At 37.7% G+C, this 18337-nt stretch overlaps 2 protein-coding genes across 3 annotated transcripts in view; one reads left to right on the top strand and one right to left on the bottom strand.

Annotated features, from left to right (window-relative positions):
• LOC143027647 (inter-alpha-trypsin inhibitor heavy chain H4-like) overlaps positions 1–18337 on the top strand; it is a 191203-nt gene that overhangs the window by 80997 nt on the left and 91869 nt on the right. The window contains exon 10 of the mRNA XM_076189048.1: positions 6371–6547. Coding sequence (XP_076045163.1) covers positions 6371–6547 — 177 coding nt within the window. The remainder of the gene's footprint in view (positions 1–6370; positions 6548–18337) is intronic.
• Positions 1–18337, bottom strand: part of LOC143032426 (uncharacterized) — a 71482-nt gene that overhangs the window by 13229 nt on the left and 39916 nt on the right. For both annotated transcript variants that reach the window (XM_076197199.1, XM_076197190.1), the window contains exon 2: positions 6698–6878. The gene's annotated coding sequence lies outside the window, so the exon portion shown is untranslated. The remainder of the gene's footprint in view (positions 1–6697; positions 6879–18337) is intronic.

Here is an 18337-nt window from a genome sequence, read left to right as displayed (position 1 = left end):
ATCCAGGGTAATTTGATCACTGATTTCTTTTTGTGTTACGTTTATTTCTTTCATTGCTGGGGATAATTCTCTCTCTCTAACTTCACTGTTAGGCGAGTTTTCCATTGTGAATACCGTATTTTTCGGCTTAAAATGCGCATCGGGTTATAATGCGCACCCATGCACTTCGTTATCTCAGTACACAGATAACGCGCACCGACGTATAACGCGCATGCCAGGAAAAGTCACTGGTGGCTAAAGCTCATGAACTGCATGTATGCGACTCCTGCTTGCGTTGGTGCATTGTTTTGTGGGAAATTTGAGCCATAAAAATTTTATTGAATACAAAATGTACATGAAAAAATTCGGATTTTTACAGAAAAATTGTAATTTACTATCCTGAGGGAATAATTCATCTTACAAGTTTTTTATCACCGTGTACAAGTTTTAATCACCGTGTACAAGTTTTTATCGACATGCAGCAACAAACTATGTTTCGGTTCATAAGTGTCTTTACTGAAGTGACGTTTAGTTTAACAAACTCTCGCAAGAGGGTGTTTAGTGTAGGCTAGATTGGCAATAGAACTGTCAATCTCGGCCCTGATCTAGCATATTCCGGGTGAGCTAAAACGGCCAACGTTCATGATGTTGGTACCAGTGCTGTTTTACGGATCCCAAATATTTGCATAGACTACGATAATTAATGTTAGTAAAAATAAACCAATGAAATAACGGCGATTAATTACTTAGTATCATGTGAACGAGGTTACATGGAGAAGTATTTTTCATTGGCTAGAGCCACCGCTGGGAAATCTGTTGATTTGTCACTAAATTGTCAGTTTAGGCATCAATCAGGACACAACTAAGAAAAAGTCGGAACTACATGTACCGGTATATGACTCATGTTGTGCGTTGGTCCCTTATTACTTTGTAGCTTAAATAGTTTGTAGGAAATATGATCTAAAAAAAAGTTTATTGAAAGTAAATTATACAGAAAAATTTCGGGATTTTTACAGAAAATGTTCATTTTATATCTTGAGGAAATAATTCGTCTTTACCATTTTTTCTTTAATACTGAAGCAAACTACAGACTGTTTCGTTTTAGCTTTGAACCTGCAATGACAGTGGTGAAATAGGACAGTCTCTCATCGAGGTGACGTTTAGTTAATATAACTCCCGAAAGAGGGTGTTGTAGTCAGGTGTTTGACACGAGTTTATGAACAGCCGCAACGGAATTTGTACCATACCTAAAGTGAAGCAACAAAGCCAACATAGAAATTCAAACTAGGATGCTGTGAACATGGGCAAATATCATGAATATTGATCATGTTTCATGGTGTTTAGGCCTATTTAAACATGAAAAATAAGATTCGATAGATACCTACCTATACCAAATATTTATATAGCCCATGCTGGCGTATTCTTTCATGTCACCATGGCTGTTCTTCTTGTTCTCACGGAACGTCACGGAGAAGTGTGCCGTCCCGACTTTGTGACGGCCAACATCGTCACGTTGTTGTGAAACAAAAATACACACACAGCCGCAGAATTTTTATAGTAGGCCGTAGATAATGCGCACCACCGGATAACGCGCACCCCCCAATTTTAGGCCCTTCCAACGGAAAAAAGTCGCGCACTATACGCCGGAAAATACTGTACTGATCTGAAGTGGTTGTTCATTATTTCAGCCATTTCCAGTTCTTCTGTAAATTCCTTTTTATCTTGGCGCAGTTTTTCTATTTCTTAATTGTTTGTTTTTCAGTTTTCCATTTACATATTTGTAAAATAGTTTGGGTTCTTCTTTACATTTGTCTATTATCTTTTTTTCATAATTTCTCTTTTCATCTCTGCGTATTTTTACATATTCGTTTCTTAGTTTGATGTATGTTTGCCATTTGCTTTGTTTCTTATCTCTTTTCCATTTTTTCCAAGCTTTGTCCCTTTTTTCCTTTGCTTCACTACATCTTTTGTTGTACCAGTTCTTTATGTATGCCTTTTCCATTTTTTGTTGTGGTACAAATTTGTCCACTCCTTCATTATAAATTTCTTTTAGTATGTTCCATTTTTCTTCTATCCCTGTATCTTCATTTTGGAATTTTTCCCAGTTTGCATTGCGAAAGAATGTTTTAAGTTTCTCAAAGTTTGTTTTGTTATACATAGGTCTTCCTATTCTATGTTTAACATTTTTGCTTTGGTCTGGTTGTTCTTTCAATTCCATTTCTATTAGTACATGGTCACTTTTTCCTATCGGAGTTTTGTCAATAATATTATCGATTATCTCAGGTTCTGTTGTAAGTATTAAGTCCAATATTGAGGGTTCTTCATTTCCTCTATATCTAGTATTTTCTCTAATCCACTGGGTCATTGTGTATTCAATGGTCAAGTCAAGGAGTACATTGCCCCAGTGTTTCTCTCCCCCTTTCACTGTCATATCTTTCCAGCATATTTCTTTTGAATTAAAGTCACCCATAATTACTGTATTTCCTCCATCCTTCAGTGTTTCAATTAGTTCTTCCTTTGTATCATCTAGTAACTCGGCGTGATCCCTCTCTGACCTGGCTTGTGTCTTAGGAGGTACATATAGCACTGCAAATTTTCTTTTCTTCATTTTTTTACCTTCGACTTGTACTATAATTGATTCTACATTATTTTTTCCTTCAGTTATTTTTGCTACAGTTAAATCTTTCTTGGCCAAAATTAGAACTCCTCCGCCCTGTTTGTTCTTTCTATTCTTTGTCCAACAGTTATATTCTCCTTGTCCCACAGTGTGGGGTGTTAGTATGAACTTTAATTTGGTTTCTACAATTCCCATTATGTCTGGTTTTTCTAATACTAGAAAATCATTTAATTCGTTTATTCCCGAGATTATTCCATCTATATTTGTGTAAGCTATTTTTAGTTTCCTTTCTCCTCCTCCCCTTCTGTCTTCTTTGTTTCCATTTTCTCTATGTACTTTTTCCTCAGCCTCATGTCTATCACTCTCCAAAAAAACTCCTCCTTTTCTTTTTCAGTTCTATTCTCATTCCTTTCATTTGCCTCATTCCTAAGTTCCTTTTCTTTCTCTTTTTCTTCCTCACTCATTTCTTTTTTAATCCATATATTTTTGTACTGTTCACTACTTGCTAGTCTCATTGTTCTAGTTAAAATTTCTTCTACACTTGATTGCGATCTAAGTTTTACTTGTAATGGTCTATATAGCTTATCTTTAGAGTACCTACCCATTCTATGAGTTTCCTCGATTTCTCGGTCCCAGCCTAACTCATCTGTTTGTAACTCCTTTAGTATTTCTTTGGCAATCTCTTTTTCTTCCTTTTCCCTCTGGTATCTTGGTACATTGTGCTTTTCTTTAATGCCATAGACTACTATACACCTTTTTCTATCCACTGTGTCCCTAACTAGGTTACTTTTCTCTTTAATAACCTGAATTACAGTTTCTTTTGCATTATCTTTTACTTGTTGTTCCATTATTTTCTTTATAAAGATTTTTCCTGACTTTCCTTCTCAATTTTCCACTTTTTTTTTTTTTTTTTTTTTTTTTCCTGTAGGTCGTTCTCCCTAATTTTTTCTTCCACCTTTTCGGTCACTTTCATTTGACTTTTTATTTCTCGTTTCAGAACCTCGTTCCTACTATTATCCTCACTTTTCAACCTCTCATTCTCACCCTTAAGCTGTTTTAATTCCTTTTTCAACTCGTCTATCTCCCTATTGTTTTCCTCGTTGGCTATCCTTAGGTTTGATATTTCCTGGTACATTATCTTATATTCGCTTTTAAGTTCTGAACTCGCCTACGCACGCACAGAGATGTCTGCGCAGACATAATATCAAGCTACAGTTGATTTTGCACAGACCTAGCAAATGGTCTGTGCATACATGGTCTGCGCATACATGGTCTGTGCAGACAAGTCTGAGTAAAAGTCTGAGCGTGTGTAGGGCCCTTAATAGTTCGTCTACGATATCACTTAATTAGATTACTCCTCATTATGTTCCTGTATCTGGGTTCTCTATCCATCTCTATTCTTAAAAATCCATTTCCTTCCCTTTCAAACCCAGAAAATCTACTTACGTCTAGTCTTTGATATTCTCTTGGTGTTGTTGTTGTTGTTGTTGTCGTTCCCTAGACTGTCTGTCCGAGCAGTCCCGTCTCCCCAAGGAAGGCCACAGCCGAAACTGGGTTTTCCCACAAATCCTTTATAGAGTGTATGTTGTGTTGTTTGCGTGCATGATTGTGTATAATGCAGTCTTCCATTATGTGTTGTATGGTATGGGGTGAAGTGTTACATCCTGGGCAGCTGTTCACAACACGGTCGTCCAGCCTCTTCTGGTAGCTTAGAAGTGCTGGGTGGTGACCGCATCGCAGTCTGGCCAAGTGGACTCTGTCCTTTCGTGGGAGAGAGGATTCAGAAGGGTGGATATCAGGGGGTCTGGCATGCAGCAGTGTGTTGTCTTTCAGTGTGTTAATGGAGCGGTGAGTGATATGATTATGAATATGTTTCCGGAGGCTGGTATTTGGTGGTTGTGGAGGAAGAGAAGAGAGTATCTGTGCGTAATAAAGGTCTTTGGGTGTAGTTTAATGTTTTGGTGTTGAAGCGAAGCATGATTTTTTTCTCACTACTCCTAGTGGAGTTTCGATTTTTGTTTCTTCCAGGCTTCTTTTAGTTGCGTCCTTGAATTTAGGGGTTTCCATTTTTAAGAACTATATAAAAAAAAATGAAAAAAGAAAGTAACGGAGATACAAATTCGACCTACATTCAACATTGTTTCACCACGAATGCACAGCTTACCACTCCGCGTATAAACAGAAAGGCCGCCGCTGATCGTTTGTTGTTTATATTTTCGCTCGTAAGCCAGCGCTCCGAAAATGCGTGTTGCTCCGACCGTGTCCGACCGATGTAACAATCCTACTCTGCTAAATTCTTCAATACCAATATGACTACATTGAGGTAAATTTAGTATGAATCTAATTATCTTATTTTGTTTAACCTGTAGCCGGGACTGGTTTTTTCTGCTCAAACTACTGTACCATGAGCTACAAGCGTAATCAAAGTGATGTAACAAGGCTGAGACTAGAAGCTTCTTTGTTTCCAGATCAAAATTTCTGGCTTTTCTGTACAAAAATTTGACTTTATGTGAACACTTGGATACAATCTTATCCGTTATGGCATTCCCTGTTTTGACTCCAAGACATTAACCCCACATCTGACCTGTACATTTCTGTGTTTCCTGAGGTTGGGTTTTGATGCGAAGACAATACTTTCCGTTTTGCCGAGGTGTAAAGACAGCCTATTATCTATGAGCCACTCCTGGACCAATGAGAGTTCGACACTCAGTTTCCCCTTTACTTCAACTGGGTCCCTACCTGAGACAATTAGAGCGGAGTCGTCTGCAAATAGCAGTAACTTACAGTTCACCGCACCTGGCATGTCGTTAATATAGACCAAGAACAGTAGTGGTCCTAGAATTGAACCTTGTGGCACACCACAAGTTATCTCTCTGTCATCTGAGCAGGCTTCATTTACCTGTACTAGTTGTTTGCGACCTGTAAGGTAGGACTTGAACTAGCCAATATTCGCCACTCCTAAAGGATGGACATCAAATCTATACCCAAGCTGCAGGTAGCCATCCAAGAATCCTGGGACAATCTGAACCTCCAGTACCTTGAAATCCTTGGCAACTTGCCCTATTCTACCAAGCCATTTCCAGGTGGTAAAATTTAGTTTATATCATTTGGATTTGAAATAGGCCCACAAAAATTGTAGGAGGAACAACCCAGAGGGCAGCTTAAATCTGGATGGGTTGAGGGACATGGTCCCCCCCCTTCTCCCCAATGGAAATGCCATTGCCAACAATGAGTAATACCAGCAACTGGTGGTCCCACAAGATGGAGATTGGGGAGAGTCATCTCCCTGCCACCCTCACCTGGACATGCAGTTTCACTGGCTTGACACTTGGTCTCTGGACTGGGCCCAAGAATATCATCTGCAGCTGTATTTTCTCTACCTATAAGGAGAGCTGACAACCATCAGTTGTCCCCTTTCCTACTACTATAAGCCAGTGACATAGAAATAGTCTCATATCAATACAACACACAATATTCTAAGTTTCATCCAAGAGAGATCTATGAAAGGGCCCTAGGACCATTGCCAGCTGCGGTGGAGCTAAACAATTCCAGTCAATGAAACTAAAGGCAACAGTTAATTATTATCATTATTCTTTGTCAATATATTTTGGTAGGAATTATGTTGAAACTGTGAACTGTTATTTCCTTATAGAGAAAAAACATATTATCTTGTCTTTTGTCTGCTTCTCTTTGATCTTTGTTACTCAGTAAGAATGCTTATGTAACAATTGTAATATGAACAATAAAACCTATTTTCTTACTTTTGCCTTATAGGTTGAGGGAGACTTCTTTGCCCATTACTTCTCCCCAGAGGGACTTCCTACTATGAGGAAGCACACTGTTTTTGTTATTGACATTTCGGGCTCAATGGGAGATAACAAAAAGATGGACAATGTCAAGAAGGCCATGGAAGCAATTCTAAAGGACATGAGGGAAGATGACACCTTTGAAGTAAGTAATAACAAAAAATTTCAAGATTCACTTTAGAGATGATAGTATCATTTCTTGTGGCAGAATACCCTATGAGGCTTAACCCGAGCAGCATTTTTCATTAACACACATGAAAAGGATGATTATCCTTGGTATGAGTACACCAAATACCTATGGATTCCATATAATGAAGCAGTGGGATAAACACCAGCTCCAACGGTCCTGTTGTGGCAACATCTGCATTGTGGGACCACCGCCAAACCCCAAGAGTTGGGGCCCAAACAGCCACAGCACACTCCTGCCACCAGCTCTTACACAGGTGTCACCAATCTCTGGGAGCAGCTTCAGTTACCTGGAGGAGTACCACAAATCTTTCTATAACAATGTACCTTCACATTTTTTCTGCATTGAGGGATGATCTCCAGTGATCATCCCTCTTCTCCTACTAATAGCTGGAGATGTAGAGAACAGTCCTGGGCCCACCACAAAATACACATATCTAACATGCTCTAAACCCATCACCTTGAGCTGACAAACAAAGGGCTCCATTAAGTGCAATCCATGTAAAAACTGGGCCCATGTCACTTGCACAACACTAGTTGACATAAAACAATACACAAACATATGGACCTTTTTTACTTGTCCACCCATAACCTCACTCCCGCCATCCCACCTCCAGCCTGCATCCTTGTCCACACTCCTACTCTTGCTATCCCCTTCCCCCCACCCGCCTCCCCAAACACTCCTCTTCCTCCTGACCCTGATCTTAATCCTCGCCCACCAGTACCCCAACCCCATACAGCAACCTACAAAGTGTACAGAACACTCAGCATCAACATCTTACAACATAACATTGATGGCATCATCACAAAAAAAAAAAGAAACATGAACTTGAACACTTCCTCAAACAACACAACATACTTGTTGCCATCATACAAGAAACAAACATATGGCACTCCCAAAAAACACTTGCTCTTCATTATTTCACTACTATCAGACAAAACCAAAAAAACAGCAATGGCAGTGGACTTATCACCCTGATCCCCCATTCTATCTGCTTCATGGACACCAATGCCACAACCAAAACCCTCCTCCCTACTACAGACAACACCGCTAAAGCCCAATTAATCCAAATCTGAATAGGTAACAAATCCACAATTACAATAATTAACATCTACATCCCCCCTCCCTCAATCATTCCCCCACAGTTCCAAACTACTTTAGGCCTAACCTTGACTAATTTGCCACCATCCCCAACCTTATCCTAAATGGTGACTTCAGTACCAAGTCATCAGCCTGGTATGTCAACAACCCCAATATGGAGAGAGAGTTTGATCTGCAGACACAGCGTGACTCTATGATCATCATGAACAACACCCATAACCACACACATACCCCCCATCAAGCCCACTACACCCCCTCCTCTCCTGACATCACCTTGTGTTCCCCCTGTCTAACCCCAGCAACTTCATGGAAAGTGGTTGGAGCCCTTGGATCTGACCACCTTCCAATCATCATCACCACCACCAAAACATGATACACCCCAGTTGGCCAGACACACATACACCAGTTACACAAGAGCAAACATACACCAGTTACAAGAGAGCAAACATAACAGACCAAATACAAGCACTAAACACTGAAATAAACAACAAAATACATGAACAGAAAACACAAAATTGGCAAACATTTGTCAACACAATTATGAAACAAACACCAAAAAAACTATGCAAGACACTCAACAACATTATACTACCCAACAATAGCACAACATGCTCTCACACAGCAATAACCACAACAACAGTCAACTTACCCTCAGACAGCAAGTAAACACACTAATAAATAATTTTGTGCAGACAAACCACCTCACCCCACACCTTGACTACCAATACATCATTCAATGTGAAAAAGAATGCCCCACAGACCCAGACTATACACCCTTCATGGACAGCCAGACAAAGCATATAATCCATAACCTCAAGCACTCATCTGCCTGTGCCCCTGACAATATAAGTACCATCCACCTAAAACACCTTGGACCACAAGACATACTTGCACTCACCAACATTGTGAACTACAGCTATTCATACAACACTACACACAACATTTGGAAGCATGGGAAACTCATTACCATCCCCAAACCCAACAAAGACTCCAGCATCACACTACCCAATCACACTTCTCTGGACCACCTACAAAGTCATAGAATGCCTCATACTACAACTCATCACACCACATACCTCCCTGACAGAATCACAACAGGGTTTTAGACAACTACACTCCACAGACATATGTCACGGGCCTTTGTGTATGCATTCATGAATCAAACCTTGGCTACGATTTCTTTAGTTCCTACAATCTAGCAGTTAGTGTGTCTATTTCCCTTTTAAAGGGATTTTCACACTTTACAAGGACAAAAGGAAGGGTGAGGGTGCAAAACTATTTAATTTACATTATATAAAAATATAATTTATAACTTACACCAAATCAGAGGGTATGAACAGAGTGTAAGCAAGGGAGTCAGAAACACCAATGCCCTTCCTTTTATACCAGGGGTGTACAACACCAGTGCCAACAGCAAGTGCCAGTTTGTTATGATTATAGTCCTAATCTACCTCGATTTACTTGGCTTCACACAATCCATCCACTTCTTTATTTTTTTGTGAAGGTTTACAAATTATCAGTCATTTCCTATCAAACTTTTTAAAGTATAACTCCACATCACAGATATACTGCTTTCATATGCCATAGTTGTTTGGATGTCCCCTGACCTCTTCCGTGGAAAGTCCCAATTGTGTATTCCTCCACCATCTGGACAGCAAAAACTCTTGTAACTGGTCATTTATCATAAGTTACATATGTTTATAATTCTATATATTATTAGCTAGCTTAAGATAACCTAGTAGTGGTCAAATTATCCATTTGCATTTTCATTAAGGATAGCAAGTAAATATGGCTCTTGCTAGGATGTGGCTTATGGTGCCATACCCAAGTCTCTCTGTGTCAGTGATGTGTCATGTAACATGGTATATTCCCCTTCCCTGGATAAAAATGTTTAAGCTTGTGAAACAGAGCTTGAACATTTTGTATCAGAACACAGCAAGGCATCAGCTACAACATTTTGTTTTCCCGGGATGTGTTGAATACAACCACTCCTCGTTTAACGACGACAATTGGGACCAGCGTGCCGTCGTTAACCGAATTGGTCGTTAAGCGAAAGTGTATACATATACGTACATGTACTGTATGTACAATGTCCAGCAATACATGTATCTTTATTTTCGTGTATTTTCCCTCTTTTATACAGTACATTAAAGCTTTATTTACTGTTTATTTACGGTGGTTAGGTTCCTGAAATTACCGTATATGACCAAATCCGCGTATGCTGACATTCCATATTGAATACCGGGGTATTTTTATGGTTTCGACCATGGGCGCAATATAGCAATAGAAAATTAATTATTAATTATGTAAATTAAAATGTATCAACGTAATATGCAATTTTGTGGGCGGAAATGAAAGGAAAAAATACCATGTTACAAGAAAATATGCTAATGAACGAAGTCAGTAGCATAGGCTCGGGACGCCATCTTGTCATCTGCCAACGTCTCTCACGACAACGAGGACGAGCCGGATGACATTTAATTTGCAGGTAATGATTTATCAAACACAGGTTAGGTTAGTTTAGTTTAGGTTAGACGAATTCATCATCCTTTTATTTCTTCGACATCGGCATCTATCATAACAAACATGGTGTACCATTCGTCCGACATGACTTTGTTACTTACTAAATTTGTTTTAGCACCTTTTTTTTTTATTTCCGCTCACAAAATTGCATATTACTTTGATACATTATAATTTACAAAATTAATAATTAATTTTCTATTGCTATATTGCGCCCATGGTCGAAACTAAAAATTTACCACTACCGGTATATACTGTACCCCAGGTAGTTTTTGCAGCTTGCAGGATGGTAATGTAGACTTAAGCTTCAGAACACTTTACCTCACAGCTAATATCCACCGTACAAGTTCAATTATAACATCATACAAATTTGCCTCAGCCAACTTAATTATCGTACACGACATCGTAACTTCAGGAGATTTACGTTAAACGTCTGTCATAAAGCCCGTCGTAACTCCGCGTCATCGCTAACCGAGTAGGTCGTTAAACGAGGAGTACCTGTACTTAAATCATATCCCTGGAATGCTAATGTCCATCTGGCTAATCTGTTATTTTTTGTTTTTCCACCTATGATATATTTCATGGAGTTATGGTCACTCAGGATGATCACCTTTTTATCAAGAAAAATCTGGAATTTCTTCAAAACTAATATGAGGCTGAGGGCCTCCCTTTCAATGGTAGAATACTACCTTTGATAATCCTTAAAGATTTGGGACATGAATGATATGGGCTTCATGACACCATCTTTTCCTGAACAAGCATAGCACCCACTGCTACATGACTGGCATCACAAAACAGATAGAAATTTTTACTATAATCTGACTACATCAGCACCTTCATCCCATCTGAAATAATTATAAGAGAGCATGCGGGTTAAAGGAGCAGCTACCTCTGCAAGGTTTGGACAGTACCTCCAATAGAATCCAAGCATGTTCATGAACCTTCTGATACCTTGCTTCGTCTTTGAGACCTGGAATTCCACGATGTCCTTCACTCTGCTTCTAATGGTGTGATGCAATTCTGGCTGACTTGATGTCCTAGATAGTCAATGGTGCTCCTTCCAAAGGCACTTTTCTTCAGGTTTACAGTAAGTCTGTCAAGTAAACCCTTCAACCTATTAATGTGATCACTCCATGTATCAGAGAACACAGCTATATCATCCTAGTATGCTCTAACACCTGGCAATCCCTTGACTAGCCAATTTACAGGGCGCTGAAAGGATGTTCTATTTTTCATTCCAAATGGGGTCACTTTGTATTGAAAGTGCCCATGTGGGGTAACAAAAGCAGATATCTCGGTAGCTCTGCTTGTAAGAGGGATCTTATTATATCCCTTCATTAAGTCCAATTTTGACAGAAACTTTGCAGCATTGACTTTCTTGATGAAGTCAGCTATCCTGGGGAGAGGGTAAGGGTCTACCTTCGTGACAGTCTTCATCTTCCTGCAATCAACACATAGTGTCTACTCACCTCTGGGCTTAGGTACTAGCACAGCTGGTGAAGCCCAAGGACTAGTACTAGGTTCTACTAATCCTTGATCCATAAGCTGCTTCACTTCCTTCTCTATGATCCTCTCCTTCTAAGATGACAATCCGTAGGGTGTGTCTCACTGGCTTGGCTCCATCTTCTAAGAGAACATCATGTGATATTGCTTGAGTAATGGTGGGGCATGTGGAAAATATCTCAGTGTGTTTGTAGAGGAGCACTCAGACTTCTTCATGCATCTCTCCCACAAATGATGACAGAGATCTCTCTGATGCCACACTAATGTCTGACCTGTCCAAATCATAAAATAAGTTTAGATCCCAATATCTGAATCAAAGTTCCCATCAGCTTGTCCTGTCTCAGTCATACCAACTGGTTCATCTTCTACAATCCCATTGAATTCTTTTAAATGGTTAATGTGTGCTTGTTGGACACCTGATTTCCTCATCAGGTTTTCATTCACATAATCACCCTTTCTCTCCAGCTTTTTAAATGGTCCTTCATACTCTAGATGCAATGAGGTTTTCTGAGGAGATAATGATAAGACATATTCCCCAATATTTAGTTCCCTTCTAATTGCCTTCCTATCATAATAACCTTTGTGTTTTGTGATTTTCCAAGATTTCTTTTTGCTATCTGCCTAATCTTCCTCAACTTCTCGAAGTTAGTACCAACTAGCTTTGTGTAAGGGTTACTTCCTTCTGCATTTTTTGATAGCATCAACTCATATAAGGATGCAAGAGGTTCTTGTGGGGTTCTACCAGACCTCAAGTAAAAAGAAGAAAATCATAGACCCTCATGTATAGTTGTTGTTGTTGTTCCCTAGATCTGTCCGAGCAGTCCTGTCTCCCCGAGGAATGCCACCACTGAAATAGGGTTTTCCCACAAATGTTTTATGTATTACATCTATTAGCCTTGAATAGAAACACATTAAGTTTGTGATGCATGATCGTCCTTGTCTAAATCCAAATTGCCTTATATTTAGTACATTGTTTTTTTCCAAATGCCTTACCCATCTAATTTTGATAATTCTTTCACAAATTTTAGCCATCATACTTGTAAGGGAGACTGGTCTATAGTCAGTAGGGTCTTCCTTGTTTCCCCCTTTATATATTGGTACTATATTTGCTCTTTTCCAAATTTCTGGAACTTTTCCCTCTTTCAATGAACTGCTTATTAGACTATGTATTTTGTCTGTTAGTTCATTCCTGCATTCTCTTAAAATCCAGTTTGCCATTTCATCTGGTCCATGCGATTTTTTTGACATCAAGATTACTCAAGTGATTCATTATTTCATTCCTTGTTACTTCTATTTCTTTCATAGGGAGGACTTTCTCCTCCCACTCAATATCTCTAGGTTGTGTGTTCTCCCTCGTAAACACCGATTTAAAATGCTTGTTCATAGTTTCTGCCATTTCTATTTCCTCTGTGTATTCAACTCCTCCTTGTCATAGTTTCTCTAATTCTTGTTTGTTTTTCAGTTTGTTTACAAATCTGTAAAATGGTTTTTGTTGATCTTTACATTTTGCTATGACATCTTTTTTGTATTGTCTCTTTTCTTCTCTGCACACTTGTACATATTGATTTCTATAACTAGTATATATTTTCCATTTTTCAGGTCTTTTGTCTTTCTTCCATTTTATCCAACCTTTATCCCTTTTGTCTTTTAACCCCCTACATTATTTGCTGTACCAGCACTTTACATATTCTTTTTCTTGCTTTTGTCTTGGAATATACTTTTCCATTCCTTTATAAATTTTTGTCAAAATATTCCATTTCTCTTCTACTGTTGTTTCCTCCTTGTGTATTCTTTCCCAGTCTACTTTTTGAAAGAATTCATTTAGTTCCAGTTCAACTAATATGTGGTCACTTTTACTTATTGGTGTCTTATATTCAATCTTGTCCTCCATTTCGGGGTCTGATGTGAATAATAGGTCTAGTCGTGATGGTTCTTCCTCATTTCTATACCTAGTATTCTCTTGTATCCATTGCGTCATTGTATGTTCTATAATCATATTAAGTAGTACATTTCCCCAAATTTTGTCCCCACCCTTCACTGTCATCTCTTCCCAGCAGATTTCTTTACAATTAAAGTCACCCCTTATAACTATTCCTCCATTTTCCATTATCTTATTGTTATCCTTGTGTCTTCTAACATATATTTGTGTTCTCTCTCTTCCCATGAAGCTGTTTTAGGAGGCACATAATTTACTACAAACTTCCTGCTCTTCCCATCCCTGTCCTCCACTTCCATCATAACCATCTCTACTCTGTTCCTTCTATATGTGACATTTATATCCTTCTTAGTCAGGAACATAACTCCACCCCCTTGTTTTACCTCTCTGTTTCTAAGCCAATAATTATATGCACCATGTCCTACACTGTTGGGTGGTAGTGGACCTTTCAATTTTGTCTGTACAATTCCCATTACCCGGTATGTCCGGTTCTTTTTCCTTCAGGTAATCATTCAGTTCATTCAAGCCTGATATTAAGCCATCTATATTTGTATAAGGCACTTTTAATTTTCTGCTACTTCCATTGTGTTTTCTGTTTCTCTTCTGTTTTTCTCTGCTATGAACCATTTCCTCACTTTCATATTCACTACTCTCCAATAGAATTTCTCTTTGTCTGACGGTTCTTTTCTTGTTTTGTTTTTCCCTAGCTTCTAGTCTTTTTGTTTTCTCATCCTCTCTTTCCTCTTTATTCATTTCTCTATTTATCTATACCTGTTTATATTGATCACTGTCTGCTAGTTTCCCTGTTTTTGCTAATATATTCTCTGCTATCATTTGTGGCCTGAATTGGTCTGGTCTTATCTATATTGTATTTCCCTCATCTATATATTTCTTCTATTTCTTTCCTTGTTTTTTGTTCATCTTCTTGAACTACTTCCAATATCTTATTTACTTTTTCCATTTCCTCCTTTATTCTTGTAGTCCTATTTGGATTATACTTCTCTTCCATCCCTAATATAATTATACCTTTCTTTTTATCTGCTAAGTCTCTTACTATATTCTCCTTCTCCCTCATCACTTTAATAACTGTGTCCTTAGTTTGTTCTTTCATCTGCTGTTTCACTGTATCTCTAAATTCCATTTTATTGTTCTTGTACTTTTTTGCAACCACTTACCTCTTTTGCTATAGACTCTTTATTCTCTTTATTATTCCTCTTTAATTCCTCATTCTCATCCTTTACTTCTCTTAACTATCTTTTTAATTCTTCTATTTCTTTAGTCAGGTTTTGATTCTCCTTCTTTAGTTCTTCCATTTTATCAGCTCCTCATGTAACTAGTGTTAATTGGTTAAACCTAACCTCCCATGCTTCGTTCATTTCTTTTAGTTTCTCCTCTAGATTTACTACTCGGGGGAGGTTGTCATTTACTCCCTCATTAAATCCATAAAAGCAGTTATCTTCTCTTTCCATTGAGCTGCTACTATCTATATTTCTGCTTTTGACACCTCTGCTTCCCTGTTCTCCCTTGTGTGTGTGTTCTGTACTCCTTTTGTTTACACCCCTTCTAACATCCAGGGCCTGTTCATCCCCTTCCTCATTTTCTTCCATTTTCCTCAGTAATCCCTCCCTTTCTCCTTTTTCATCACCTTCCCACTACACCATGAGCTTTCCCCTTCCCTACTAATACAACAAAGGTACTCCCTCATTGATGAGATCGATGAAACTTGAATTTTTCCTGGAGTTCCAAACTTCACTGTCACTTCGACCGACATGTACAGTATTTACCTAGTTGTATTTTACGGGAAGGGGAGCTATGCTCATGGTGTCCCATCTTCATATCTCATTTTATCTAAACTGTTTTTAAATTCATGTATTGTTTTTGCACACACCACTTTCTCATCTAACTTGTTCCAAATGTCTATTACTCTGTGAGGAAAGCTGTTCTTTTTCAGATCTCTTCTATAGCCGTCTTTCTTGATTTTCTTTCCGTGTCCTCTTGTATTTCTATCATCCCATTTTATTAGATCCTCTCTATCAATAGTTTCTATGCCTTTCATGATTCTGTAAATAGTTATCAAATCTCCTCTCTCTTCTTTGCTCTAGTGTCTGTAGCTCAAGTTTTGCTAGTCTCTCTTCATATAGTTTTAAGAGTGTTGGTGCCAATTTTGTAATTGCTCTTTGTATTCTTTCAAGTTTTGTTATACATTTTTTTTGTACTGGGTGACCACATCGTTGCTGCATATTCCAATCTTGGTCTTATCAGACTGAATAGTATTTTCTTCACCATTTCTTCATCCAGGTATGTAAATGCCACTTTGATTGTTCTTATTTAATTATAAGTTTCTCCAAAAATCTTGTTTATATGTTTCTCAGGTGACATATTATTCATAGTAATGACTCCCAGTTCCTTCTCATTTTCTACTTTTTTTATTCCTTCTTCTCCCAATTTATATGATCCTACTACTCTTTTTTTGCTTTTTTCAAATTCCATTATACTACACTTCTTAGTATTGAACTCAATCTCCCACTTCCTACTCTATTCCCATACTTTATTTAGATCACTCTGTAGTGACTCACAATCTTCCGTGTTCACTTTTTTTTAATAGTTTTGCATCATCTGCAAAGAAGCTTATATAACTTTCGACTTCTTCATCCATATCATTAATATATATAGCAAACATTATTGGAACACCACTTATTACTTCATCCCAATTAGAGTGTTTGTCTCTTATCACTACTCTCATTTTTCTTTCTTGCAAAAAGTCTTCCATCCATTTAAGCAGTTTGCCCTGTATTCCTCCTTCAGTTTCTAATTTCTTAAGCAACTTCTTATGTGGTACTTTGTCAAAAGCTTTTTTTTTAGGTCTAGAAATGCACAATCAGTCCATCCATCTCTTTCTTGTATTATATCTATTAGCCTTGAACAGAAACATATTAAATTGGTGACGCATGATCGTCCTTGTCTGAATCCAAATTGCCTTGGATTTAGCACATTGTTTTTTTCTAAATACCTTACCCATCTACTTTTGATAATTCTTTCACAAATTTTTGCTATTGTACTTGTTAGAGAGACTGGTCTATAGTTGGTAGGGTCTTCTTTATTTCCCCCTTTATATATAGGTACTATATTTGCTTTTTTCCAATGTTTTGGAACTTTTCCTTCTTTCAAGGAACTGTTTATTATGCTATGTATTTTGTCTGCCAGTTCATTCCTGCATTCTTTCAAAATCCAGTTTGCCATTTCATTTGGTCCATGCGATTTTGTGACATCAAGGTTACTCAAGTGTTTCATGATTTCATTCTTTGTTACTTCTGTTTCTTTCATAGGGGAGACTTTCTCTTCCCATTTGATTTCTCCAGGTAGTAGGTTCTCCCTTGTAAACACCGATTTAAAATGCTTGTTCATAGTTTCTGCCATTTCTATTTCCTCTGTGTATTCGACACCTCCTTGTCTTAATTTCTCTAATTCTTATTTGTTTTTCAGTTTGTTGTTTACAAATCTGTAAAATAGTTTTGGTTGATCTTTACATTTTTCTATGACATCTTTTTCATATTTTCTCTTTTCCTCTCTTCACACTTGTACATATTCATTTCTATAACAAGTATATATTTTCCATTTTTCAGGTCTTTTGTCTTTCTTCCATTTTGTCCAAGCTTTGTCTCTTTTGTCTTTACACTCCCTACAACTTTTGTTGTACCAGCACTTTACATATTCTTTTTCTTGCTTTTGTCTTGGAACATACTTTTCCACTCTTTTTTTTTTTTTTTATAAATTTTTGTCAAAATATCCCATTTCTCTTCTACTGATGTTTCCTCTTTGTATATTCTTTCCCAGTTTTCATTTTGAAAGAATTCTCTTATTTTATCAAAGTTTGTTTTTTCATACATCATTCTTCCTTTTCTATATTATTTCCTTTCCTGTATTTTTCCTCATTTAGTTCCAGTTCAATCAATATGTGGTCACTTTTACTTATTGGTGTTTTATATTCAATCTTTTCCACTATTTTAGGTTCAGATGTGATTATCAGGTCTAGTCTCGATGGTTCTTCATTTCTATATCTAGTGTTCTCTTGAATCCATTGTGTCATTGTATGGTCAATAATCATCTCAAGTAGAACATTTCCCCATGAGTCGTCTCCACCCTATACTGTCATCTCTTCCCAGCAGACTTGTTTGCAATTAAAGTTGCCCATCATAACTATTCTTCCTCCATTTTCCATTATCTTATTTAATGTTATCCTTCTGTCTTCTAACATACTTTTATGTTCACTCTCTTCCCATGAGGCTGTTTTTGGAGGCACATAATTTATCACAATATTTCTGCTCTTCTTATCTCTGTCTTCCACTTTGATCATAATCATCTCTACTGTATTCTTTCCATATGTGACACACCTCATGTTTATATCCTTCTTAGTCAGGAACATAACTCCACCTCCTTGTTTTGTCTCTCTGTTTCTAATCCAATAATTATATGCATTATGTCCTACACTGTTGGGTGGTAGTGGACCTTTTAATTTCGTTTCTACAGTTCCCATTATGTCCGGTTCTTTTTCCTTCAGATAATCATTCAGTTCATTCAATCTTGTTATTAACCATCTATATTTGTGTAGGACACCTAGTTTTCTGCCACTTCCATTGTATTCTCTGTTTCCCTTTTATTTTTCTCTAGTATGTCGTATTTCCTTAGTT

Source organism: Oratosquilla oratoria, chromosome 1 (assembly GCF_046742065.1).
Source record: "Oratosquilla oratoria isolate Oo_2021 chromosome 1, ASM4674206v1, whole genome shotgun sequence".
In the NCBI taxonomy this organism is placed as follows: Eukaryota; Metazoa; Arthropoda; class Malacostraca; order Stomatopoda; family Squillidae; genus Oratosquilla; species Oratosquilla oratoria.
The sequence above is the reverse complement of the archived record's forward strand: the minus strand, read 5'-3'. Positions and strand labels throughout refer to the sequence as shown.